Source organism: Poecilia reticulata, chromosome 22, assembly GCF_904066995.2.
Source record: "Poecilia reticulata chromosome 22, P_reticulata-male-v2, whole genome shotgun sequence".
In the NCBI taxonomy this organism is placed as follows: Eukaryota; Metazoa; Chordata; class Actinopteri; order Cyprinodontiformes; family Poeciliidae; genus Poecilia; species Poecilia reticulata.
In genome coordinates, this window is record NC_088851.1 from 5865887 (window position 1) to 5893729 (window position 27843).

The 27843-nt window shown below is 43.4% G+C and overlaps 2 protein-coding genes across 7 annotated transcripts; one reads left to right on the forward strand and one right to left on the reverse strand.

Moving 5' to 3' along the window:
* The first annotated feature begins 808 nt into the window (after positions 1–808).
* Positions 809–8360, forward strand: exd2 (exonuclease 3'-5' domain containing 2). 2 transcript variants are annotated; one of them, XM_008398876.3, is made up of 10 exons: positions 809–998; positions 2480–2528; positions 2604–3055; positions 3257–3513; positions 3600–3726; positions 4882–5192; positions 5272–5378; positions 5798–5933; positions 6032–6400; positions 7303–8360. In XM_008398876.3, exons 3-10 carry the CDS (start codon positions 2645–2647, stop codon positions 7517–7519), a joined length of 1935 nt encoding a protein of 644 aa, XP_008397098.2. In that variant the 5' UTR covers positions 809–998; positions 2480–2528; positions 2604–2644; the 3' UTR covers positions 7520–8360. The 2 variants fall into 2 exon arrangements, with proteins under 2 accessions (XP_008397098.2, XP_008397099.2); XM_008398877.3 differs by having other exon boundaries at positions 2604–3040.
* Positions 8361–11581: 3221 nt separating this feature from the next.
* LOC103458221 (BRD4-interacting chromatin-remodeling complex-associated protein) lies at positions 11582–26964 on the reverse strand. Of its 5 annotated transcripts, none has more exons than XM_081603297.1 (14): positions 26864–26964; positions 25769–25933; positions 22511–22556; positions 22111–22153; positions 21778–21843; positions 20107–21630; positions 19324–19575; positions 17773–18337; positions 17326–17441; positions 17148–17209; positions 16872–17020; positions 16617–16711; positions 16319–16421; positions 11582–15348 (listed from the first exon to the last, which is right to left on the reverse strand). In XM_081603297.1, the coding sequence occupies exons 3-14, from the start codon at positions 22549–22551 to the stop codon at positions 14627–14629; spliced, it is 3738 nt and encodes a 1245-aa protein (XP_081459423.1). In that variant the 5' UTR covers positions 22552–22556; positions 25769–25933; positions 26864–26964; the 3' UTR covers positions 11582–14626. The 5 variants fall into 5 exon arrangements, with proteins under 5 accessions (XP_081459423.1, XP_081459421.1, XP_081459422.1 ...); XM_081603295.1 differs by having other exon boundaries at positions 17773–18334; positions 22111–22181; XM_081603296.1 differs by having other exon boundaries at positions 16319–16418; positions 22111–22181.
* Positions 26965–27843: the final 879 nt, after the last annotated feature.

The window sequence follows — 27843 nt, forward strand, 5'->3', positions numbered from 1 at the left end:
GTTCCTGATTTATTCATATTCAGTGCCTGGTTAAAAGTATTTCTGCAAATTATTATTTTTATTTTACATTTTGCTACATGATCAACACAGAGCAGACAAACGGGATACTTTTTTTTTTTTTTTTTTACAAATAAAAGTTTGAAAAGCGAGAATATGTTCCTGTGACTTTCAGTTTCCACTATGTTTTTTTTGTTTTTTGGTTCAGGTTCCTCCATTTTACTCTTCTGGAGTCTGTTTCCTAATTATTATAATTATTATTTTTTACATTTCTGTCGCCATGTTCAGGGTGATGTCTGGTGTTTAATTTTTATACAACCATTGCCACGGATTTTCAAATATTTTTCCCTATATGCTTTCATGTAAACCATTCCATGTACATGTGGAAGGGGTGTTCTGCTGGCTAGAAACATGAAGGTAAGACTGTCTCAGTCGATTATCTCAGCTGGCCTGTTGTAAAGCAACACTCGCTAGCTGTATGATTAGGGGTAATAGCCTTTGAAGTGAACATTTTGAATGCTTTTAATATTGAAGTTATGAGGAAAAGAAGACTCAATTCTGTAGTTACATTTTTTTCCCCTCCAGTGGTCCTAATCATCTTCCATACATTTTAAAACCCTGCCCTGATGAAGTGCTGAAATATGTTACAGCTAATGACTAATGTTCGTTTTATTTTTTATGCAATATCTTAATGGTTCTAATGAAAGTCTGTTAATTTTTTACTTGGTTTTATACTTAAGGCATAAAAATATCAGTGCTTGCTGTAAGATATAACACGTTAATATTATTTTAAAGTGGCTCTGCTGGCCTTTCTCTTAAGAAACAGACTTGGCAGCTGTTGTTTCGTTAGTCCTTCATCCATCCAGCAGGAGGCGGTAGCTGCTGCGCTGCTCCCCGCTGCAGCACCGCAGTTATAAATGCAGCGCAGAAGAAATGGATCGGCGCAGCAAACAACTTTACATGCATGTGGAAGGGGTGTTCTGCTGGCTAGAAACATAAAGGTAAGGCTGTCCATCAGTCGATTATCTCAGCTGGCCTGTTGTAAATCAACGCTCGTGCCGCAGCTGTGAGGCAAAGTGTAGCGAGCTGCTTAGGTTGAAGCTAGTTCACTGGTTAGCTGTTATGCTAACTAGGTTAACGTATGTTGACTTGAAGGGAAAACGGTAAACAAAATAAACTAGTTTGTCTTGCATTCAACACGTGCACGCTTCAGACAGAGCAACGAGACCGTGTTGACAGCGCAGCTCTTCAACACATAGAGCAGATGCTAGGAAGTTGCTTGTTTTCTAGGTGCTAGCATCCGACTCGGCACTGGAGTAAAGGACTATCACTGAAGTTAGGCACTGAACGACTTTTGATGAGCTCCATTAAAACTCAAAAGGCTTAGAATGGTCTAACTAACATAATGAAATGTTCAACATTGCTAACTATGCTTGAAAACAATGTTTTATATATTTGGTGTGTAACTTAAGGTGTTTTCTATCAGACAATTTAGACTACATTCGATTGAGTTTTGGACTTAAGATGTTTAAATCTTATCTAAACAGCGAAAAAAAGATTTGTGTATGTATATATTTTTTTTCCATTGACAACGGCTCGATTTGATACATTACAAAGGGCTATTTCAGTACCTGTTTTTTGTTTGTTTAGCTTTTAGTCCATATTAGATAAGACCCATCTTAAAAACACACACTACCCCACTGAATTACCCCACCCAATAATCAAATTAAACATGTTTTCATACATTGATAGCGCTTTGACAGGTTTTCCAAGCAGGCTGGGAAAAGTAAGGAATTTGATTTGGTCAAGTTTATTTCTGTATACTTGAAAACAGCAGTTGATCGATATCCTGTGCAGCTGAAGTAATAAAATAACACAAAACATGTTTGGCAATCTTCCATTCAATGCACTTTTTATATACCAGCTGTTCAAAAACGGGATCGTTCTGTTTTTTTTAACTTCACCGCTCATGGCGGCAGCATGTAGGATGATACTTGTTGCGACCAGGACTGCGCGATACTGAGGTGCGATAAAATCGGTGAATTCTGCGATAACTATTACTAGCGGTTTTATAAAAACAAAATCGTCAATTTCATTTTTGCTTTGAGTTCAAAGCATAAAGACACCAGATAAAAGGTGGTCTACATAAATTCTGGAGTTATAAAATCAGTTGTAACCATCTCAAACACAGATTTAGTGAAAAGGTTGTTTTGTGATTGAGTAATTTAGTTGCAGTATCATAACCATTTCACCTCTTAACCTTCTAAAACGACTTATGCTGCCATTAAAAGGAACGCCCGTCACCACATATTGCAGTCATAGAGAGCCTCAATGCATGATGTGGTATTTCATGAGCTAACGCTTATCGCAGACCAAGCTGCTCTTTGCGATTACGATAAATTTGCGATACATTTTGACCGTCGGTTTGTAAGGCTGTAATGTGAAGGGCCGTTTGTGAAAGGACATTGTTTTCTTTCTGCAGAGAAGCACCCAGTCAACTGGGAGAACGTAAACAAGAACTATAAGGGAAGGTAAGACATTACAAACTGGTGGATGTTTGCTAGTAAACCTGCTTACTAAATAAAACAGATTCTTTCTTGTCCTAGGCTTGAACCCTTCAGTCTGTAAAAAATCTGGGAAAGTCAGCATGTCTCCTCGAGGGCCTTTAACCACCGTCATAACAACCGTTGTGGGGGCGGCCTTAGGCGGGCTGCTGGTATGGCAGGTGTATCAAACAAAGCGGAAGAAGCTGTCTTCTGTCCAGAAGGCGGCGGAACCGACGGTCCCTCTGCATCCCGTCGAAAATGCTCTGGCGCGTACGGAGAGTCAACAAACCCAGCTGCCGCGCCTGGTTCACGATGAGTTTAAAACGGCGGAGTGTCAGACTGAAAATGCGCCCCGTGCCGTCAGCATGCCGACCTGCAAGCAAATGCTGGCGGTGAAACCGGTGACGGTGAGCTCTCAGGAGGACTGGCTGGAGATGTGGCCGCTGATGCAGAAGGAGCTGTCGGTGTTCCCGGTTCTGGGGCTCGACTGTGAATGGGTAAAGGCCCAAGGCGTAAGAAATATGTTTTGCATGATTTTTACTTGATCGTAAAAAGGAAAAAAATCCCCTTGAAAGCGCAGATAATTGTATCGTTGAAGTAGAAAGAAAACAGATTGACGCTGATTGGATTTTTTTCTTTTTTCATAAATTTCTTGTTTCAGGTGGGCTTGTCTGATCTGACTCCACCCCTTTTCTTTTCTTTTTATCCCACAGGTCTCGATGAAGGGCAGAAGGTCGGAGGTGTCTCTGCTGCAGATGGCCACCTACTCGGGTCTGTGCGTCCTGGTGAGGATGCTGACGTTCCGCGGCAGCCAGCAGCCGTTTCCGCTCAGCTTCGTGGAAGTTCTCAGGGATCCACACGTTCTGAAAGTCGGAGTGGGTTGCTATGACGACGGGAAGCGTCTGACGCGCGACTACGGCCTGTCCCTGGCCACCATCGTCGACCTGCGTCACCTCGCCTTAAGGGAAAGGTTTGTTTTTAAGAGAAGTCCTGTCGTTATGAATACTTGTGGATTTGATTGCAAACCCGTCTTCATGACATTATTCCCTCTTCCAGGCGATCCTCTGTCAGTAATGGCCTCAGTCTCAAGTCCTTGGCTGCAGATCTGTTAAATGTACCTCTGGATAAGTCTCTGGAGCTGCGCTGCAGCGACTGGGAAGCAGATCAGTTGACACTAGAGCAGGTAAGGAGCCTCTAATTTCAGTGTATTTAATGAAATGAGTCCACCAGAGTTTTGGACTTTATATCCAACAGTAAGTTAAGAGATGCTCCCATCGGGGTTTTCTGTTTTTTACTGTAAATCTGGCTGTTATTTATACTGGAAGAGATGACATCAAACCATATGTGACAGAGCAGACATTGTAAAATTGATTTACTATTTTTAAAGGAAGTGTATTATTTTAAAAAAAATCATACTTTTTTGAGCTTTGTGCGTTGTGCTATGTTATTATTCCCTTATCAAAAACATACCTGGAGTGTTACTTTGATTCCATCAATCATGTTTGAGAAATAGTTAATTCTCCCTTTGCAGCCTTTCTGCCACTCGGCTCCTCCAGACTAGCGGCAGCAGCAATTGGCAAACACCTGGTTTAACTGCTGAGCTCAGACTGTTGCTCACTGATAGGCTTGGAGGTGGTGTCACTGGTTTCTGTTAATCATAAAATTGTGCAGATTGTAACTGGGAAAATAAAGTTGCCTAATGGAAACAAGGCCATTTTGGGGAAAAAAACAAAATTTTTGCTTTAGGACGAGGTGTTTTTTCAGCCGTATCGAAATTGGTGTTTTTTACAAAACTGCAATAAAACTACTTTTTTTTTTTTTTTTTTGGAATGTGCCATTTTGTACCCCCCAACAACACGCTTAAATGTGGTCACTCGCCTCCTTCCACCGTGTACTTCTGTCTCCACCAGAGGCCTCACTGTTCATCACAAGCTGAGTTTGTCATTCAAACGTGTTGAATCAAAATCTCTTCTATAAAATCGTCGACTATAATTTCCCAAAAATATGTAACTAGCCGCTGCCAAGTACACAAGGTTTGTCGCTCCAGCGCTTCAATAAGACGCTGACTTCTCCTCTGATGGCTCATAGATGAGCGCGAGTCCTGAAATATCAATACATCTCATGCGTTTCCGCCGTCGCCGCCATGATTTTTTAAAATGACTTATCACGTGAATAATCTCATTCAGTGTCATTTTTTACTCGCATTTCGTATTTAATGGAAACACATTGCGAACTTTTTTTTCGACATAATCGGGGTGTTTTTACGTCTCGCGCACATTCGTAATGGAGAAACTCATTTACCTTCTTCCCTGAACGCTCCCTTCGCTGCCTCCTCCAGACGGCGTACGCCGCCAGAGACGCTCAGATTTCTCTGGCGCTCTTCCTCCGTCTCCTCGGCCTCCAGACCGAAACCGGTCCCGCCCTTTCCAGCGGGAGCTCCTACTCGGAGCTGGTGTCCCGCTGCCAGGGTCTGGTGGACGTCCCCTTCAGAGGCCGCGGGGACGGAGATGACGGCGCCCCCGAAGGCGAGCGGAAGCGGAGGACGCGGAAGCCTGCGATGAACAACAGCCCGGAGTCTGGAGATCAGCAAGTCCCAGACCCTCGGAAGAACAACCGGAGGAAACCGCTGGGCGTCGGCTACTCCGCCAGGTCAGACGAAGACGAGCGTGTTTTGGTTTCCCGTCCGTCGAGAAAAGAGTTTTAAATTTGTCGCCTCGGCTCGTTACAGGAAGTCTCCGCTCTACGATAACTGCTTCCTGAACGCGCCTGATGGCCAGCCTCTCTGCACGTGCGACAAAAAGAAAGCCCTGTGGTACCTGGACAAAGGAATCGGAGGTAATGCAGGCTGGGCGATGACTCACATTTTTTATTTTATATATAGATGTATATTTTTAAAGATTTAAATTTGAGATTCCTTTTTCTCGACATAATCCAGAGTGATGTCAGCGCCCCCAGGGCCGCCATCTTGTTTCACAAGCATGATGCGCATCCTAATACTCAGTCGCTCAATTCAGAATACATTTAGAAAATATTTTCAAAAAGAGGGTTTTACTTCTGTTTTATTTCTATTCTTTTTTAGAATAGAAAGCTAGAGGGTGGAAAAAAGATTCAAATCGGTTCTGGGATGAAAAAAAAAAATCCGATTTTCTTTTTAAGCCACAGCAGCCGGCCCTAGTTCAGGCTAACATTCACAATAAATGAGTTGTTGAGTTAAATCTTGTTGTAATTTTGCTGTTTGTAACTTTGTAACTCAGAGCTGCAGAGTGAAGACCCCTTCATCGTCCGGCTGCTCTTCGAGCCGTCGGGACGCCCCGACTCCCAGCAGGACTACTACCTGACCGCAAAGGAAAACCTCTGTGTCGTCTGTGGGAAAGCAGACTCCTACATCAGGTGTGACTCTGTCCCAAGAGGCACTCGCCTTCAGATTTGACATTTGTCTTAATCTCCACCTCTTTTTCGCTCTCCCAAAAAAAAAAAAAAAACGTCAGGAAAAACATCGTACCGCACGAGTACCGGCGACATTTCCCCACGGAGATGAAGGACCACAACTCCCACGACATCCTGCTGCTCTGCACCAGCTGCCACGCCGCCTCCAACGTGCACGACGGCTTCCTGAAGCAGCAGCTGGCCAACGAGTTCGCCGCCCCTCAGGGCTGCGAGGAGGGCGTCCGGCTGCTGGAGGACTCGGACCGCCGGCGGGTGCGCTCGGCTGCCCGGGCGCTGCTCAGCGCCAAGGACGGTCTGCCGGAGCAGCGGCGGGACGAGCTGCAGCTGCTCATCAGGAACTACATGGACATGAATGAGGAGCAGGAACTGACCAACGAGGTGCTGCAAGAGGCCGCCAGCCTGGAGACCAGGTGAGTCCACTGCTTGGGTCAGGGTCGAACTTCAAGTAACCAAGCAACCATAAAAACATGTAAACAAGTGTTGATTTTCCACGTGCTGTTTAAGCCACGAGTTCCCGTGGATCACATCGTACACAGACGACGTCGTGATTTATGCTGACCTTTATATTCCAGATCTATGGATGTAGTAGAAGTTTGTCAGTCTTGATGAATCTTATTTTATCAAAAACTAAGAACCAGGTCTGGGTAATATGGATTAACAATAAAATGTCAACAACAACAAAATCCAACAGTGATGCGGTAACGGTAATTTGATTTTGAAGTTGAATATCAAATTGCAGTTAAATTTGACAAGAGCAAAAGTAAAAACTCAAGTTTTGAATACAGCGTCTAAAACCAGCCATTGTTTTTAAACTTCATCCAGGAGTTTGTATTCGTGGGAGAAATTTCGGCGGGAATCGCCATGGTAATTGCTGCGTGTATAGAGAACAGAACGATAACGGAGGAAAAAAGTTTAAACTTGAACTTTTAAAGCCGCCTCCACCAGCGGCGCACCGATTGTCTTTTTCTAGCCAATCACCAAGCTTTAAAAACCCTCACCTGCTGTTTCCAATTTTTTATTTTTATTTTTTCTCTGGTTCGACTGTTGCTTAAAAAAAAAGTCTGTTTTTGAAATTAAGCAAACAGTTTCAAAATAAGGGACTTGCATTTTAAATTTTTTGGATCATTACTCTGGTAGGATGTAAGCGTCAAGTGATGGGGACGTTCAAAATAAAGTCAATCATTTCTTTTTCTTTTATGGCAAGCATGAATTGTTCTAGCAATGGAATAAAAACATTTAGCCGTTTAATTTAATGAACTTTTTCCTTTCATTGTCATCAGTCCGTCTCTCTCTCCCTCTCTTCCTCCTGAAGGATCCTGAACGAGGCCTACGTTCCTCATGGCCTTAAGGTGGTGCGCGCCCACGCCCAGCGGGGCCTGCGGGGCCTCATGGAGCTGGAGCGTCGCTGGAGGCGGCACTTTCTGACCACCATGCAGCCTCACCACCTGCCACCTCTCTGGTCTGTGGACCACAACCACAGCAAGTTCCTCCGCAAGTTCGGAGAGGACCTGCCCATCAAACTCAACTGACCCGGAGCACCACGACCCCCTCAAAGGGACGGTCCAAAAAAAAAAAAAAAAAAAAACCTGTGGTGAAGTAACCCAGCAATTTGAAAAAACACTAACCTTTCAGCATTGTGGTGGATGTCTTTTTTAAATTATTCTATTTATTTATGAAAAGAAGTTATTAGATAAAAAAAAACAACCATTCATGATCTGATTTTTAGATGAAAGCTGCTTCCTGCTCTTTCTATTAATAAGTGAATCCATTTCCCCTCCATGCAGGTGAGCAGCACAATGAGCCAACTGGTTATGAGATTTTCCCTTTTTAGTCTATTGTCTGCTTTAGGTCAATAGAAGATTCCTTAAAACGCCTTGAAATCAAATGAATCTCTTTATTATTCTTTTTCTGTCTGTACCAGGAGTTTGGTTTCACGATGCGTTTGGGTTTGAATGTTTTTGAGCAAATCAAAGCTGGCATCTATTGGTTGGTCCTTTATGTTCTAGATGTTTCCATCCTGCCGCTGGGTTTCCGATGGTCGGGGCGTCTTCATGGCTCATGTTTTAGTGTGCCTCTTAACCCCACCCCGACCGATCGGAGACTCACCAGGATGCGGCGCTTCAAAGGTTTTTCAGCAGTTTCAGCACGACGTCGTTTTATCCAGAAGTCAAACCACACAGTAATCAAACGGGTGCCAACTCTTTTTCTCTCGATGTAACCGGGCGACCTTGAACCCCCCTGTCTCAAGAGGATTATGAATTATGTGAGGAAAACGTTTAAATCACTCATAACTTTGTTGCGTAAAGCGTCAAAGTTCTTTGTTTTTTTTTTCCTAATAGTGAAGAAATAAATGTTTGTAATAAACTGTTATTTTCCTGTTCGTTTTCTGTTTTACACACACATATAAAGGAATAAAACATAAGAAGAGAAAACAGGCTCATTTCTTACAAAATCACAGTTTAATAAATAGTTTGTAAAAATGAGTACAAAAGTGGTTTTCTTAACATTTCTTATATGAACGACTCGTTTCAGGTCAAAGGAGTCTTTAGTTGAACCTTTTTTTTTCTTTTTTTCGTCAACATTTCTTTTATTTTTACAATCTAGTTCTGCTGAATTAAGGCCTCTTGATTTTGGCATCAGAACAATCTGCTAGTCGAATTTTTTTTTTTCTTTTCTTTTTCTTATCTGAAGTTAAGTGTAAAGTTATGAGCTCCCCTGGTTTCACAGTTCAGTCAGAAATGCTGAATAAAGCACATTTACAAATAAATAAAATGGCTCAACATGCAGAATTCTTTTATCCGAAGATCCAGACGGACTAAACATCTAAAGGGCAGCGTTTGACACTGCGACGAGAACAATGGCACATGAGGCTGATTCCTTTAAGGCAGGATGTCAAAGTCAAATACACAGAGGCCAAAAAACCAAATTTGCTACAAGCGAGGGCCGGACTGGTTAATGTTTATTAAAACATATTGAAATGATTGCACATAGCTATTGAACCAAGACCTAACACAGTGTATATTATTAACGATTAAATGAATAAAGCAATATTTGTTATGGCTCTGTCAGTAACTTCAAGGGAAACATTTTTCAAGAGGCAAACAGCAACAAATTTAATTGTTTTTAAAACAATATATGTTTCTTAATATCAAGATAAATGCATAAATCAAAGTGCATGCATTATAAACTGAAAATGCATTAGTGTGCTGCTCTATGATCCTACCGATCACTGCTTTCAAATAGTAAAGTAAAAAAATAAATCAAATCAGTTGTATTCTTTCTCATGGCTCTTATCTGCAATTTTACCTGAATCCATTCAACTGAAAAATAAATACAATAAAATAAATAAAATACAAAAATATATGGCACACAGACAAAACAATACTTCATTCAAAGAAAAATCACGTCTTGTAGAAACAAATGTAAAATTTAACTGAAACTTATAAACTGAAATACGTTACTGCTCTGTGATGCTCACTTGTCTGAGGCTGAGCCTGATACTTGGAGGTGTCTCATCTTTTGTACAAGTTCATCAATGTTCGGGGTGATGCTCTGAGCTGATGAATAATGAAGCCGTTTGGGCGCGCTGTAGTCACTTCGCGGGCTACCGTTGCATTATGGGAAATGTAGTGTTTGCGGGCAAACACGAGCGGCGCTCTGGCTTGCGGGCCGGTTCTCATAGTAATTAAATATCATTCAGGGGCCATAGATAATTGATTAGCGGGCCGGATGTGGCCGCGGGCCTTGACTTTGACATATGTGTTAAACTCATCCAGAGTTGTATCGTGGAGAAATTCGGCGGGAATCGCCATGGAATTGCTGCGTGTATAGAGAACAGAACGATAACGGAGGAAAAAAGTTTAAACTTGAACTTTTAAGCCGCCTCCACCAGCGGCCAACGATTTCTTTTTCTAGCCAATCACCAAGCTTAAAAACCCTCACCTGCTGTTTCCAATTTTTTATTTTATTTTCTCTGGTTCGACTGTTGCTTAAAAAAAAAGTCTGTTTTTGAAATTAAGCAAACAGTTTCAAAAAAGGGACTTGCATTTTAAATTTTTGGATCATTACTCTGGTAGATGTAACGTCAAGTGATGGGACGTTCAAAATAAAGTCAATCATTTCTTTTCTTTATGGCAAGCATGAATTGTTCTAGCAATGGAATAAAAACATTTAGCCGTTTAATTTAATGAACTTTTTCCTTTCATTGTCATCAGTCCGTCTCTCTCTCCCCTCTTCCTCCTGAAGGATCCTGAACGAGGCCTACGTTCCTCATGGCCTTAAGTGGTGCGCGCCCACGCCCAGCGGGGCCTGCGGGGCCTCATGGAGCTGGAGCGTCGCTGGAGGCGCACTTTCTGACCACCATGCAGCCTCACCACCTGCCACCTCTCTTCTGTGACCACACCACAGCAAGTTCCTCCGCAAGTTCGGAGAGGACCTGCCATCAAACTCAACTGACCCGGAGCACCACGACCCCCAAGGGACGGTCCAAAAAAAAAAAAAAAAAAACCTGTGGAGAACTAACCCAGCAATTAGAAAAACACTAACCTTTCAGCATTGTGGTGGATGTCTTTTAAATTATTCTATTTATAAAAGAAGTTATTAGATAAAAAAACAACCATCATGATCTGATTTTTAGATGAAAGCTGCTTCTCTTTCTATTAATAAGTGAATCCATTTCCCCTCCATGCAGGTGAGCAGCACAATGAGCCAACTGGTTATGAGATTTTCCCTTTTTAGTCTATTGTCTGCTTTAGGTCAATAGAAGATTCCTTAAAACGCCTTGAATCAAATGAATCTCTTTATTATTCTTTTTCTGTCTGTACAGGAGTTTGGTTTCACGATGCGTTTGGGTTTGAATGTTTTGAGCAAATCAAGCTGCATCTATTGTTCCTTTATGTTCTAGATGTTTCCATCCTGCCGCTGGGTTTCCGATGGTCGGGGCGTCTTCATGGCTCATGTTTTAGTGTGCCTCTTAACCCCACCCCGACCGATCGGAGACTCACCAGGATGCGGCGCTTCAAAGGTTTTTCAGCAGTTTCAGCACGACGTCGTTTATCCAGAAGTCAAACCACACAGTAATCAAACGGGTGCCAACTCTTTTTCTCTCGATGTAACGGGCGACCTGAACCCCCCTGTCTCAAGAGGATTATGAATTATGTGAGGAAAACGTTTAAATCACTCAAACTTTGTTGCGTAAAGCGTCAAGTTCTTTGTTTTTTTTTTTCCTAATAGTGAAGAAATAAATGTTGTAATAAACTGTTATTTTCCTGTTCGTTTTCTGTTTTACACAACATATAAAGGAATAAAACAATAAAGAGAGAAACAGGCTCATTTCTTACAAATCACAGTTTAATAAATAGTTGTAAAAATGAGTACAAAGTGGTTTTTCTTAACATTTCTTATATGAACGACTCGTTTCAGGTCAAAGGAGTCTTTAGTTGAACCTTTTTTTTTCTTTTTTTCGTCAACATTTCTTTTATTTTTACAATCTAGTTCTGCTGAATTAAGGCCTCTTGATTTTGGCATCAGAACAATCTGCTAGTCGAATTTTTTTTTTTCTTTTCTTTTTCTTATCTGAAGTTAAGTGTAAAGTTATGAGCTCCCCTGGTTTCACAGTTCAGTCAGAAATGCTGAATAAAGCACATTTACAAATAAATAAAATGGCTCAACATGCAGAATTCTTTTATCCGAAGATCCAGACGGACTAAACATCTAAAGGGCAGCGTTTGACACTGCGACGAGAACAATGGCACATGAGGCTGATTCCTTTAAGGGGATTCCGTCAATGGTGGAGTTTCTCCCGTAAGGAGAGGCCTTGAATAATAACGGAGAGCTTTGGGAAATACTTTACCAAAAACGAAACAAAAAAAAAAACCCCAAAAGGAATTCCCCTTAAAGAAGTGTAGCAGTGACAGAGTGCAATCTGTTGTGAAAGACACTGACATCTTTACTGCATTTTTGCTGAAACCAATGTAGGTTGAGACACTAGAAGATCCGGAACCATCTGTAATTCTGTTTTTTTAGCTTAATTTTGTTCTGTAAGGGGACATGGAGAATTTAAGTTTTACTTTAATCGCTTGATATTCGAACACGGTTACAGGCTTTGTTCGAATATCAAGCTTGGTACTTAGCCTCAGCTACTAAATTCAATGAAATTCCAGGTTGTAACGTGACAACCTGGAATTTGAAAAATATTCAAGAGGTATTATTACGTTTTTAAGTCGCTGTAAATTTTAGAGGACGAATTTAAGGCTTAAGCCAGCAGGTAAGTGATTGCAAATTTTCCAACCAAGCTAGCTGACTGCCGCTAACCGCTAACTTCGGTGTTAGCATACAGACGTGTTTTGTGGCTCTCCTAAGTGTCCACCAACACTAGTACATTTAGTTCCAGCACTAAATTACTGCATATTCAAACTTTTTGTTCAATGTGAAAGAAGACTATTTAAACACACACACAAAAAAGACTCATACAATCCAAGAAAACAATGGCAAAAAGCAATTTAGCCCCAAATTTCCGGATGTTATCACTTTTTTTTTTCTAACACCAAGATGTTACAACAGCTTGAGAAACACACCCTATCTTATTTGTGATTACGTTTCACACGAGGAATGTTTTACTGACCACAAATTACAAATTTCCAATCAAGTTGTCTTAACCCCTAATTGTATGGAGTTAGTTTTGTGTAGTTATATTGCGAACAAATTGCAGAGTAAAACGGGACATAACGCATCTAAAAATACAAATGGGGAAGAGGATACACTTGAGTAGAATTTCACATTTCAATTGCTTTAACTTAAAACAAAAGAGCAACAATTATTCTGGATGCTGATAAGATTAATACATCATTGCAGTTATAAATTGTAAGATTAATGACATGCAGTCGTTATGAGATTTCTGTTGCAGCTTTTAAAGTGAACAGAAATCAACATAAGCTACAAGTTGTGCTTCTTATTTAGACATTTTTTTAGATCTGTGATGCAAAATCTCATTACCATTGAAAATGGGAAAACAACACAGAGCCATCTTTTTACACATTGTCATATCTAAGACTCTGTATATCAAATATCTGAATATACATTCTAATAATATGTATATTTTTATATTTCTTAACTGCAAAATAAAGACACAAAAATGACTCCATACATAACATCCAAATCCAAATTTCTGAAGCGCGTTTTCGGCCCATTTTATAAGACAGACAGACATGTTCCTGTTTTTACAGTTCAATCGTTGACCTTCAAGCTGAACATTAACCTACAGCGAACGTTTTTCACACATATTTTATGATGAGTTTGCGAAGATCGGATGCAACAGAATTCACATTTTCATAAGGGCCGATTAGATTGTCACAATAACATAAAAAGCTGCAAAAATAATAATAAAAAAATAGCTTAAATAAACTTTTAAGTGAAGCAGATGATTTGTTGTGTTTTTGGTCAAAGGCTGATGATGCAGAGAGGCTCGAATTCTAGATTTTCCTCTTAGTTTTGGTGTATTTCTTTCCAAAACCGAACATTTCTTATGGTCATTGATGCCAATGAGTCAACCTTAAGCCCTTGAGACATATTAGAAATATTTTCTAAACAGCAAAGGCCTTCATGACGATAAAGCATCTCTCATTTCTGCATTTTTACCCGGGCCCAGATATTAAACAGGCTCCTTCCTTCTCCTCTTCCTCCTCCTGCACCATCGCGGCTCCCAACAACCCTAACTTATTATTGCTTGCATGTTCATACATACAGTAGGGGAAACTGTTCCAGCCTCCGAATGCAGATGCAAAACTAGCAGTATTTCACAGTTCGACTCCAGTAATGGTCCAAACTTTCAAAAAAATAGCAACAAAACACGACTGCCTAATGTGTTTTCCGTGCCAAACCGGGTTCATTTTTGTTTTCCTTTTTTTTCTCTCCTATTTTAACGAGGACAGACTCCAGCTTGCGGGAAGAGACACGACGTGGACGTTTGCTGGTGTATTCAGGATGTAACAAGTCACAAAATCTTTGGAGTTTCATTCATTAAGCCAGGATGACAGGCGCACGCGGGATCTTTATTTATTTTGTGTGTGTGTGTGTGTGTTCCATCCCGACGCACGAGCCGACGCTTTTACACAAACACACACACACGCACTCTTCCGAATCCACGCGAACTAATTCAAACGAGAACGCACGCACACCTCACGCATTCACTGCATTTCTCAATGCAAAACGCAATTGGCACAAAGTATCAAAATAAATACCCTGGAAGATTGGCACTATGCAAAAAAAAAAGAGAAAAAAAAAAGCTTCACAATTTTCAAAGAAATCTTATAAAAAACTATTGAATAATCTCAGTCTACTCCATGTTTTATTATCCTCACTATTACTTATATACTATATGCTGATGAAGGTTACACCAGTGTCGTAAACCTCTGAAGGACTTAACTACCACTGAAACAATATAGCTCCTATTCAAATAGATTTTTTTTCCACAAACATACATCAAAAATGAAGTATCTAACATCTATCGGACTATAGATAGTGCTGTTGTCTGGTATGCATTTCTTTATAGTGCCTATTCTTTGTTTTCTTCCTTCACACAATCAGTTCAAGCATCATCGCCCCATCAACATCTTTGTACTGACCCCTGTAGGGTTACCTCACAGGTGTCCCTCCAGGATGCTGGTGACAGGCTGGTCCAGTGAAGGGCCTGGCGCCGCCCTGCCCGGGGCCACTGAGGGGCCCTGCAGGCGCTGGAGCTCCAGTATGCTGTCTATGGCACTCTGTAGATGTTCGCTGAGGATGTTGTCCTCTTGGAAAGGCAGGGACGTGGGGCTGAAGCGCTGCTCCGGCTGAGGGGACACATCCACCCTGTAGCATTTCAGCTTTGGGGCGCCGATGTCTCTGGTGGCAATCTCGAAGCAAACGTCCTCCGGTTCCGTCATCGCAAGGGGAATCGGAGGCTTTACTTGGGAGTCGGGCACCGTCTGTGGGACCTGTTCTGCGGCATTACAGCCCGGAGCGCCGTCGGACATTTCGTCTCCATACTGGGAACGCCGAGGAGCTCCGTTGGTTGCCTGGGAGTGACGTTCATTGACACCTCCGCCGCCGTTTGTCAGCTGCCCCGTGTGGTCCCTCTTGAGTCCTGGATCGCAGGCTGAGTTGTGGATCACTTTGCGAGAGCCCGACTCCTGCTTGATAGTGAGTCTTAGAGCTCCACGTGAGCTGGAACGGTAGGTCTTCAGTCCTGGGGGTCTTTCGGTCAGTCGTGCCCAGGCTGGCGGGGAGGAGGGGCTGCTAGAAGAGTGTGCGTGAGAGAAGCCAGAGGACTGGGCACTGTGAGGGGAAGACGCTGACGTCACCAAAGATGTCATAAACGTTTCTGGAAGGAAGAAAAAGGGAGTGATTGAACAATGTGACCTGTTAGTTTTGGGTACTTTCGCAGATGGAAGTGTTGCGGTACTCAACATTGGCTTCGGTCACAAAAGCGGTCTTAAGACCACATTCTCTAAGTCTTGATCTTGTCTTGGACTTGTTGGATTCACGATTCTATCTCATAGCCAAACATCCTTTATTGTACCCGAGTTTAAAATTCTTGCTGCATTCAAATCCAACCATAAGGTTTTTTTACTTTGCAAATCCAATGCCTGTCCCTCTATGTACAGAGTGAGAAAGTAAGAGGGAGAAATATTTTTCAGTGCTAATATTCAGATGTTTTTGTTTTTTTTTTTCGTACATCATGCAGTAAGTGAGTAAGTAAGTAAGTCCTCTGCCTCTGCTCACTGTCACTCACTTAACATTTAGCTGGATTTCTTCAGAGTTGTCCGTTTAACATCATCCGATTCTTGCTGAACTCTTGAACTTCATTCATCACTCTGCTGTGATGAGTAGGACATAACGCGTGAAACTGTCTTTCAATAGTTCCAATTCTACATGAGATTTTAGGTTTAGATTAACAACGTACTCTCAGCAACTTCAGAGCCTAACATCAGCCAGGCCTGACATTTAGCCGCTTTCAAGAGTCCCCTTCACGCTTTCTGCTTCTTAATTACCATAAAAACACCTTTAATTTCTCCTTAACTTTATGTTAAGGAAAATTACACTGTTGTGTGTAATTTTCCATCGTCATGCAGCCCTCCTCAGCCTCCCCATTGACACGTCTTAATTACTCATTCACACCTGGGAGCTCGACTGGAGCAAATATGGAGGTTAAGTGCAGTGCCCTGAGGTACCACTCTGATTGTCTAGGAATTTTTAATGTTCTCATACTAGTTGGATGCTGTGTCTTTTTTGCTCATTAAGACATTCCTTGCAATATTACTAGCCCCTCGCCCCCTTGTGGAAACACTGACCTGGATCTTTGCGAGCACGCCGTCTCTCCTCCGCCAACGTGTATCTCTCGGCCTGGAGGAAGAGACGCTCCAGCATCACCATCTCTGCCGACGGACTCTCCTGCTGTGGAAACCACGGTTGGCATGTCATCAATCGTGGAGGTACGGAAGTGGGAGGAAAATTTTGTTTACAAATAAAACTCTGAATAGTGCGGTGAACTTCGTACAACCCCTTTTACTGGAGTTACGGCATCTTGTGAGCACAAATAAAGGCTCTAGATGTTCTGAGGTTATGCAACGTTATCGTGCTACGTCTCACCTGGGTTTCCTTAACCAATAGCTGCCTGTATTTGTTGACCATGTCCTTGGTGCGTTTTAGCAGGAAACCAGATACAGAATCAAACTCCTTGTCCACTGTTGAAAAAGAAATATGTCATTTCCAGGTGAACGTGGACTGTTCAGTATTTTTACCGAAAGCAAAAAAATGGAGAAAACCTCTCGAAATAATGATTAAAGAAACAACAAATGGTTACTTCTTGATATTCTCAGACTTTACAAATCAATGCTTGTGAACCTAAGCTGAAGTCGTCTTGAGTGGGCAGGTGACCGGCGCAGGTGTGATACGGCAGCAGGCGTCTAACAGCGTCTTTCAGAGTGGCGAACACCGGCCGGGTGAACGGGTTCTGCACAGCTCCGTGGTCCAAACAGAGCTGCTGCTGGAATCTGAAGAGAACGATGAGATCTCAGCGTTACCATCCACGATGACTCCGAAAAGGTTCATCTGGCAGCTGGTTTGTAAACTAACGAAAACTACGTTCACTTTTGAATGACATTTTGTGGAAACTCTTACCTATGTCTGCGCATTGCTGGTGTGAGCCTCTCCTCTCTCTGCAGTTCCAGATCACCTGCCAGCTAATAAACACGTTTTCAGAAGAAAAAAACCCCCAACAAAACATTAACTCAAGCATGTATTATATGTGGAAGGATTGAGACATTGCTGTATGGTGTGTCATATTTAAGTGTTGCACCTTTTTGCTGTGCTGGACGGGGCCACACTGGACGGGAGGCCCCTGAACTCGATCTGCAGGAGAGGGTGGATGTACATTGAGAGTATAGCTCTTACTCTCCAAGGCAGCTGTGGGCTCTGGTAGAGGACATGATGACAAAGATGAACACAGTCAGCGGAGACGTACGGTACACGTATACTTTTGGCCTCCACGCCACCAGGGGGACCCAAGAGTACCAAGCTAGCATGATAATATAAATGTTTTTAAAATAACAAACTAAATGCTAATAAACTAATAAAATAATTTCTACATTTATTTTATAGTTTGTAGTACACATATTTTATTTTATTTATTTGGTAGGGACAATGCACATTATCATTTTTGTAAATGCGGCAGAATTAGCCAAAAGGCTATTTTTTAGTCTGTTTTCGTTTTGTTTTCTTATAGAAAAAGCTGCGTTGAACTTACTGTTTTGTGTGTGCTGTTGGACAGCAGAGTCGTCTCCCTCTTTCGAGAGAAGAGCGGGTGCAGCTGCGGGCGCAGTCTGCTGCTGAGGCACCGGGACGCTGACATGCAGAGGGGACGGGCTGCGGCGGGCGGGAGTGCAGCTCGAAGACTGGGGCTGGGAAACGGGAGGCTGCACCTGTCCGGGAGGCTGGGAAACACTCTGGACATTCGCCTGGGTCTCCGCAAATAAGCTCTGCGGGACTTGGTACTGGACTGGAGCCTCCATGTGGGACTGGGAGGCCGACGTCTGAGGCCCAACCGGAGGGGAGAACGTCCCTGGAGCTGGCCTCGCGGCGTCCTGAACCAGAGACGGGGAGCAGATCATCGTCGTGTCTTCCGGTTCTGAGGGATGCGGGGAAACTTCACAGCGCCGGTCGGAGATCACGTGAGCGTCCGGTTCAGACGCGGCTCCGCTCTGGGGTGGACTGTCTCCGTCGCTGCCAGCCGGGGAGGTGAGGGGCTCAATCGGAACCACTGGCAGAGCAACCAATAATTCAGATGGGATGGGAGAACTAAGCGCTTCCTGCTGAGAAAACCAGACCAGAATTTAAGCCAATGTGTGATATAAGACACTAAATGATACTGAACAAAACTATTCCTTCTAATTTAGCTTATTATACACAACACAATTGGAGTTTGATATCATGTCTTAATTTTTCTAATTTAATGACGCATATTTAGCTCGTTTAATATAACACGTGTTGACAAAACACGGAATGCTTACACTCCAAGTGTTTTACGGGGTTCGTCAGGTGCTTGAAATCCTTGAAAATGCTTGAATTTCATTTAAGTGTTTTCAAGGTTTAAACATTTCTTGATTTATCTATAAAGTCACTGAAAGCGCTTAATATTTAAATTGCACGGTTTTGAAATGCAAGTGCAAAATTTTATTAAACTCCAGAAAACTTAGTGGGAACATTTCTAGAGATTTGTGTAACTTTCTTTTTATATTGTGTCTGAGATTTTGAGATAAATCTCAGGGGGGGAAAAGGAAATTTATAAGCTTGGAAAGTTGAAGATTGGCTGTAAAAACTTGTTTCAAAAGTCAAAAATTTCCAACTTTTGAAATTCTTTTTTCCAAGTTTTTATTAGAGAATTTCTGAGATCTATGTCAAAATTTTCTTGCAAATTTTTAACATTCAGACTCCAGTGTTGTCGTAATGTCTCTCTCTTATGCCGTTGTAAGAGAGAGACATTTCAAAACTGTATTTTAGCTTACCCTGTCCCTGGAGCAGTAGAATCTAAAATAACATCGCAAGACATTATTAACAGTAATAATTGTATCATGTTATATGACAATGTGATATAATAGTGATTTGAAAGTGTATTTTTTTATTAATTTGTATTGTTCTTATCTCCAAAGTGTGGGACTGCTTGAATTTGACTGTTAAAAAACGAATCCTGTTCAGGAGCTTCCTTTTCTTCATGTACTTCATGCGCTGCTTTGTGCTGGTCTGTCACACAGAATCCCCCCAGAAAACATAATCTCTGGTAGACGTCGCACGCACTGACCTGTGGCATGTGTTGCATAAAGTCCTGGCTTTGACTCATCGAGTGGGTGACCCCTTCCACACCTTGGCTGAGGTCTGCTGAGGGCATCAGGAGCTTGGGCATCTCCACAGCTGGTTTGGGGACATGAGGAGGTTCAGGTGGGGGCTGTAAGACCGCAACCACCTGAGGAAGAGCCGGAGGAGGAGGAGGAGGGGACTGGAGCCCCGCAGAGCCGGGCTGCACCGAGACGTGCTGGACCACGTGTCCAAAGGGCTGCGGGAAAGACGCACCAAAGTTAGGACCAAATTCTCTTCAGTTCAAATGAAGAATAAACTATGCCATATTAGGGGTGTCCAGATGCAACTTTTTCACTTCCGATACGATACTGATATTGCAGCTTTGAGAATTGGCCAATATCGATACTGACCCATTATGATATCACCATGAATCATACATTATTTTGTAGTGTGGAATGTTAGAGAATGTCTAACCTTGTGATATTAGTCAGAGAACAAAAGTCAACAATAACAGGTATGAGAACAACTGAGCCATGTATTGTTAATCAATGGGTCTGCATGCGGAATACAAACACTGGTGCATGGAAATGACGGGGCGGACTAATTGCTCGAGTGGAGTGTTTCTAACAGCGTGCTCTAGATGCAGGCTAATATATTCTGACACTCGTTTTTTTTAGCCGATATCGGACTAATTTTCAATATCAATATTGGATTGGAACAGACCCAGGTAACCATAGTGAAACACTGCTTAGTCGTCACGTTTATCTTCAAAGCGGTGAGAGCTCACCTGTTGTAGCTGGTGGAAAGCCTCCTCTGAGCTGCTCCTCTCCTCCTGAACAGGCCTCTCAGGCAGCAGCACCACAGAGGCCCGCTGAAGGCTCAGCTGCCCCTCCGTCACTCCTGCCTGTGGAGCCGCAGCCTGACCGGCGAACGGCAGTCCCTGAACGACCGAGGGGCCGTTGACAATCGAGATGGAAGTGAGATCCTGGGGAAGCACCCCTGAACTGTTGATCAGGGTGATGTGGTTCCCAAGAGCAGGACTGTGGACTAGGGTGGCTTGTTGCCCCTGCCCTCCTGCGGCGTAAGCTCCAGCCAGCTGTGCTGGCATCTGGAAGACAGTGGCGGGGGCCGGCTGCAGCTGCAGAGATCCTGAAAGCACAGTGGCCTGGCGCAGAGCTAGCTGCCCTGTAGGAGTGGCGAAGACTGGGCTGAAGTTCAGCTGTCTTTGGGGTACGGTTAGGATCTGAGAACCGTCCACAAGCTGCCCGGTGGAGGCGGCCACGCCGTGAACGGAGGGGCCTTGATGACTGGGGGTGAGGAGAGGCTGCACTGCTCTGGCAGGCTGGGAGATTGTGACGGGACACTGACCCGGAAGAAGAAACTGGTTCTGGCCTTGGAAGAGTCCCTGAGGCTGGAGCACGAATGAGCCGCCCTGGTTGACCAGCTGCAGGCTGACCGGCTTGGAGAGCTGCTGCGCCGGCTGCGACTGTGGAGCTACGGTCTTCTGGCCGGGAGCTTGGGACAGTAAGATGTTGGACGAGGCGGTAGCCGGGACGAACGTGAGACCAGAGGTCGCTTTCTGCCCCGAGGGCTTGGGGCTGATTTGCACCAGCCTGGGCTGGATGCTGATGGGCAGCTTGGGCTGGATGGGGAGCGGGGCACGCTGCAAGACGATGCCCGGCGCCGCTGTGGCTCTGAGGGCCGGGTTGATGAGGGGCCGGGTGGCGACGCCAGGCACTGCCTTGTGGATGATCATGCTGGAGCCTTGAGCGGGACTCAGGGAAAAGGAACTGTCTGGAGACGGAGCAGGAAACACGTTCCCAGGCAGGAGTCCCATCAGCTGAGCCGGGGCGGCCGGTTTTAGAGAAGGGCAACCCGGTCCCACCGCCAGCAGGGAGGGCTGAGGAGGCTCCACCGCGGCTTGGGTGTCTCTGGGCAACGTCGGGGCAATGGGCAATGTGACGGACTTGGATATGAACGGCACCGCGGGTGGAGAGAGGAGAGGAGCTGGGGGATAGAGGGACAAAACGTCTCCTGCTTGCGCCAGTCCTGCTTCCAGGGCCATGGTCTGCTCTGTGATTTCAGCCTCCTGCAGACTCTGCTGGAGGATATCACAAGCCACCTCCGCCTCCCCCACTTCCTCCTCCTCCTTCGCCTCACATCCAGCCTCGGCAGGTGGCTGCACGGCCTCCGGGTCCTCCTCGCCCTCCGGAGAGGACAGCAGAGCCTCTTCCAAGAAGGACAGGTCCACACAGCCAGGTGGAGGCGTGTCCGTGCAGTCCCTGCTGTCTCCCAGCAGAGAGACGGGACTCTGGAGGAAGAGACACGGATAGGAAGAGGGTTACTGTGCGATTAGTCAGCATTTAATAGCAGTCACGAAATGGAGAGAAAACCATCGATCTCCTGGGGTTTGATGCTGGTTGTTGTGACGCTGCTGGCTGCGCATCCAGACACTCACCGGGGCATCTGTGAAGAGGGAGGGCTCCCCAGAGGAGGAGCTAATGAGCAGGTCTTCAGTCTGCAGCTGGTGAGACAAAAACGAGTATTTCAGGTTTGGTCGCCTTGATGGTTGGGAAAAAATTATTCAGCTTTACTTTATGAATCTGTAAACCATCTGCCCTCTCACAAACACCTCCCAAATCTGACTCTTCATTAGCATGATTGCTGCAGCTAAATACCAGTGCACACCACACTTTTCAGATTTTATTTTGTGAGAAAGTTTGAGAGTCTTCTATCCACTTTCTGTGGCTCTTCCACACACAATTTTGAGTCTCTGTAAATCACTTCTTACCTCACTGGTTCCATGAAGGAAGTCATTCAGGGCTTGGGGGTCACTGCAACAAGAGAAGAAAAACAAAAGGACTGAAACTGATTAAACCTATGTGGATATTTGTTTTTATACATTTTCAGAGAGCGGGCTCAAACATGAAGCTCTTCTTAGCATGTTTGTCTCGTTTTTCACGTTAGAATCACCATTTTGATTCGGGATTTGTATGTAAACGTAAGTACAGCAGTCAGTAAGTCGCCCCTTCTTTTTTGAACGCATTTTGTTGTGTTTTGCAGGATAATTTGTTGGAAATGTGGTTCTATTCATGCTTTTTTTCCCTTTGTTTTGAAACTCAAAGAAGGAATGAAAAAGAGCAAACTAGCTCTAGCTAGCTACAGGATGTAAGAACAAACTAAAAACTTACCACAAAACATCAAGTAGACAAGTCCCATCTTCATCCTCCATGTCAGCTGAGAGAAAGATTAAGAATTATTAATACCAGCTCTTCATTTTGTTACAATATTGTTCTTAAAGTTCCCCTGACGTTTGTCCAGATAATTCTTCTGATATCAGGATAAAATGCGTTTGATCCAGACTGATGCTGCGGTTCCATCCACATTACCTGATGATTACACACTTGTTTCTTTAAAGCGCCCCGCCCGCCGTTTTCTTGTGCAATTGTAAAATTGAACATGGCTAACGTCACAAACCCATTTCCTACAGGCACAGAACATCCCCAGCTTGGAATTGTTTCCTTTTTATGGCAACACATGAGGCAAAGTCTCAAAGGGGGGGGAAATAAGATGCAGAACAAAACGTCTGCGCTGTCGAGTTTTGTCTTTCATAAAAAGTACTTCTCTCATTTTCACTTTTTCTTTGTGGGGCACAGATGAATGTTCCTTATGCATTAACTGACTGTGCCTCCGTTTTAGTTCCAGGTGGAGGAAGCCGTTTTGGATCAGAGGTTTGCTGCTAACACAAACCCTGTGAGATATGTAGACATTTCCACATTTCTTACTGACTTTGATGTAAGCTGAATAAATCTGAAAACAAGTGTCCGTCCTGTGACGTCAATTTCATTATGCTTTAAGCTTAAATTTGAAAAAGAAAATGGAAAAAGTTTTGGACCAAATTCAAGTGAAGGATTGTGATAAAACTGTTTTTTTCATTGGGGACAACAAGAAACATCAACCCTTTGTTGCACACTGCAAAAAAGACCCTTCTCAAAACAAATTCAAAAAATATAGAAAACATGATACTTCTCCCATGTATAAGTAAAAAAAATATGCCAATATGCCTTTTTACCAATATTCAAGGATTATTCGCTTAAAATAAGCTCCTATATATAAGTCACTCGTAAGTTAGTTTTGTCTTATTTCAATTGCATCAAGGTATTTATACAAGAAACTAGACAAAAATGCACAGTTTTGTTTTTGCAATGTAGCACATATGTTGACGTTTAAAGAAGAAGTTGCAAAGCTTTCACATTTTCACATAAATAAAACTCTGAAAAGTGTGGCGTGCATTTGTATTTAGCCCCCTTTACTCTGACTGCAACCATTTCAATTCTGAGGTTAAGTCTGCTATATTAGTAAGCAAAGTTCATTAATGTGGAATAATCCAGCTGTTCCGTAAACAAGGAGCATCAGCGGAAACGTTTAAAGCAGTTGAGCTGCAGAGATCCAATTCAGGTGGAAGAATAGTTGACAAAAGTCTAGTTTACAGCTTTTCATTAGTCTTTTGAGTTGGGAGCATCATAACGTGGGGATACGTTTTCTCCAGAAAACCTGTAGTTTCTAGCACGATGTCACATTGTTCCAAAAATATCTGATAAATGAAAGCCTCCAGCAGCAGTTCTAGGTAATAAAGGTGCTTTCTCTGTGCTTAAATGGATGACTTTCCTAACCAGGAACAATCAAAGCACATGGGAAGATAGATGGAGCTAAATGGAGCCTAACACAGGCGGAAAGCTAACACAGGTAAGCAATAGACTGGATATTTCCTGCAAAGTCTTGCCTTCCAGCAAGAAAACAACTAAGAACATACACCTGGAGCATTGGAATGGTTTAGATCAGAGCTTGTCCACGTGTTAGAACGGTCCAGTCAAAGTCTGGACATAAATCCAATTGAAAAATTGTTGCAAGCTGTAGTTTACAAATGCTCTCTATTGAATCCTCCAGCTTAATTTGCAGGTGGTTTGATAAGTGTTTGACTCACTGGGGATGCACTTCACAGGGCTGCACAGTGGCGCACAGTTGGTAGAGCTGTTGCCTTGCAGCAAGAAGGTTCTGGGTTCGATTCCCGGCCCCGGTCTTTCTACATGGAGTTTGCATGTTCTCCCTGTGCATGCGTGTGTTTTCTCCGGGTACTCCAGGTTCCTCCCACAGTCCCAAAACATGACTGTCAGGTTAATTGGTCTGTCTAAATTGCCCCTATGTGTGAGTGTGTGTGTGCATGGTTGTGTGTCCTGTGTGTCTCTGTGTTGCCCTGCGACAGACTGGCGACCTGTCCAGGGTGTACCCCGCCTCTCGCCCGGTACGTTAGCTGGAGATGGGCACCAGCAACCCTCCCGACCCCACTGAGGGACAAGGGTGCAAGAAAATGGATGGATGGGATGCACTTACACTTTTTTAAGATTTTACATTAAAACATTAAGCAATTTAGAACACAGTATAATGAAATATAAAACATTAATAGGAGAAATGGTCTCAATGTATATTATGTTCTTATTGTAGTATTTTTGCATCAATATTATCTCAATACTACTATTAGTAATACATGGGAAGATAGAAGGAGTAATACTTCTATCCACTCCTTTGAACGGTTATCACTTACTGTGTCATTTTATGTGTAATTTATAACGTTCAACAAACATCGAAATACAAATTTTTATTGGTAAAAAATTCAAATTAAAAATGCAAATATGCAGTACTTTTGTGTTGGTTCGCCTTCCTGTGCAACTCCGTTTGGAAAAAAAAAAAAAAAAAAGTTGCTTACGCCACAGCCTGGCCTTTCTCCCTTTCGGTTGAATTCTCTCCGGTACCGAGCCAATGAGCAAACAGAAGAACGATGACGTCAATTTTCTGCGCTGTTTAAGAATTGTAGTCTCCTTGTAATTTTAGCAATGGCAGCGGAGGAAGCGAAGGACTCCGTTCAATCCGTGTACAAAAATATTGGATTATCATTAACAGTCGCCTCCTTTGGTTTTTTGTAGAGGAGGATGGTTGTTTACGGCGCGCGCCATTTCCGGTAAGCGTCATAGTGCCGAACTGGGTATTACCTCACGGGCAAAAGTCAATTGGTTACAATTTAAAATCTCAACAATGTCCACGCCTGCAGGAAGCAACAAAGCACAGTGTAGAGCAAGGGGCTGGTTTTTTACCAGGTATAATATAATATCATATTTATATATATAATATAACATATTGGTATAATTGGACAAAATGTGGACAAAGTCTTAATAGTTGCAACTGCAATCATGTACGTTTTAAAGGGCAAACAACGGGGTTGTCGGGAGGAAAATCAGCAAGAAAATTGAAATTATTTCAGAGAAATAAGCATATTTTGATTCCTGAATACTTTTGTAAATCACAGGTTTGGAATTAAGCGAAGGGGAAAAAAAATTATCCCAACAACAACAAAATCTGCATGTGGGGAAAAGGATTCACCAACGTAAACATACTTTACATGTGAGAGGCCCCATGCAGAGCGGTCGAGCTGAGTTCCGGTGGTGGCTTCATGGGAAGCTGTGGCCGCTCTTCGGCGTCTGGGGGCGGGCGGGAACCAGGCCGAGGCGGCGGCGGGACGGAGCCGAGACCTCTCTCTTCTGGGGCATCGCTGCGGGAGGCTGGATGTGAGAAGGGCACAGACAACACAGCACACGCCGCATGCTGTCAGGTCACTCCAGGTTACCACAAACAACACACCTTCATCTCAGGAGAGAGGCAGACATTACGATCGATGCGTGATTCATCAGTTTTCTGGCTCCAAATCTATAGCCACAATAGCATCACATTTCTGATTATTGATTACGCCCGAGGCTGATCGGGAGGGAGTGCAGCAGGAGGAGGGAGGAGATGAAAACAGAAGCTATTGTTGTGGCAGATCAGAGCGGCTCAGCTGTAAATAGACGGCTCCCCCTGCGCCTTGGATGTGACTTGTCCTCTCCTCATGGCTGTGGGGGGAGAAAAAGGAGCAGCAATGTGGAACATCTCTGCACAGCGCCAGCCTGATCTAACATTACTTGGTGCCTTACGCCCGATTTCAAAGTCTTCTCCCTCTCCGACTCCGTCGATCGCATTTGTTTACAAGCAGACAGCCGCATTAACACCCCTCCAGGTACCGCATCGCCCAGTGAAATCCAGGCGCACCGACCCCATCATCCGAAACCTGCAGCGGCAAGTGCCCCGCTATTCTCTGGCCATAACCAGGACCCGGGATCCGCTGATGTAGGTTACGTAAGGTGATGTGGGTTCATGTTAAATTTATGTCCGAGACGATGCAAGACGCCGAGCCCGCCGTTTCTTCCAATCTCCCTCCCCTTCATGATCACCATTATTATCATTATTATTATTTAAGATACATATATTTTCTCAGTGTGAGTCCACGGCAGCTGAACGCCTGCTGTAAATCATATCGCGGTAACAAAAGATGCCTTGTGTTAAATATCTCCTCTCGCAGTCAGCCCCGAGCGATTCGCTCCTCTTCGGGTCGCTGGAGTAAATTCCGCTATTAAAAGAATAACCAAGAGAGAGGAAGAAAAAAAAAGCACCCTCACCCCTTCTTTGTGGTTTATTGTCCTGTCAAGCGGGCCTCTGCGCCATCGATTCTCACTCAGCGGTCTTTTCAGATGCTAAAAGGAGGAGAGGGGTGGGGGGGGGGTGGCGGCGATGGAGGAGGAGGAGGGGGGGGGGGTAGGACAGGTGGATGAGGAGGGGGAGGAGGAGGGGGGTGGTAGGGGGCGCCGGAGTGGGTGTGAGAAAACAGACTGCGATCACAATACAAAGGTAGAGGGACAAAAAAAAAAAAAAAAAACACGCGCGAGAAGAGGAGAAGATCCAGCTTCGGTAGCGCGAGCGCATGAGAAAGTGTGGCCGCCTCCTGCGCCTCGTTAGACGGACACACGCGCTTCGGCGGCGCCGGTGCGTTCCTTCACAAGGCTCGCGGCTCTATTTTAGTTCGTTTTATTCATTTATTTCTTTTCCTTTTCTTTAATCCTCTTACAACGTAAAAGTTAAAAACACATACCTCCACACTCCGACATACGCGGAATTTGTGAAAAAGTTAATTAAGGTGAATTTCAAATTAATCTAAAGTTTACTTAGTACGAAGTAAATTTTCAAAATAGCCCTTATAAAATTTATTTTACTATAATTTCTAAAATATATTAGATTTTAGCAGACTTAAGTATATACCAATATATTTTTCACCTGGGTGGCGAGTATTTTCAGGAAACTAACTTAAAAGACCTAAAATGAGATGAATAAAAATCGATAGAAACAATGGAAAGGCCTGTTAAGAATGTGTAAAATTATATTATATATTTGTATGCAGACTATTCAGATTTTTGCTTACAAAAACGTTTTAAATACACTTAAAAGGAATTCATGCTTGATATTTAAATACACTTCAAGGAATTCATGCTTGATATGAATTCCTTTAAGTGTATTTAAAGGAATTCATATCAATTCATGCTTGATACTTAAATATCAAGCACGAATTTCTTTAAGTGTATTTAAAACGTTTTTCTAAGCAAAA

Coding starts and splice junctions, on each gene's coding strand:
- exd2 (XM_008398876.3), top strand. CDS start 2,645: ATGTCTCCTCGAGGGCCTTTAACCACCGTCATAACAACCGTTGTGGGG. Junction 3,514..3,599: donor CACCTCGCCTTAAGGGAAAG/GTTTGTTTTTAA, acceptor TCCCTCTTCCAG/GCGATCCTCTGTCAGTAATG. Junction 5,934..6,031: donor AAAGCAGACTCCTACATCAG/GTGTGACTCTGT, acceptor AAAAAACGTCAG/GAAAAACATCGTACCGCACG.
- LOC103458221 (XM_081603293.1), bottom strand. CDS start 25,789: ATGGGGCCTCTCACATGTAAA. Junction 22,557..25,768: donor TGGGGCCTCTCACATGTAAA/GTATGTTTACGT, acceptor TCTTTCTCTCAG/CTGACATGGAGGATGAAGAT. Junction 17,442..17,772: donor CCAACAGCACACACAAAACA/GTAAGTTCAACG, acceptor GTCCTCTACCAG/AGCCCACAGCTGCCTTGGAG.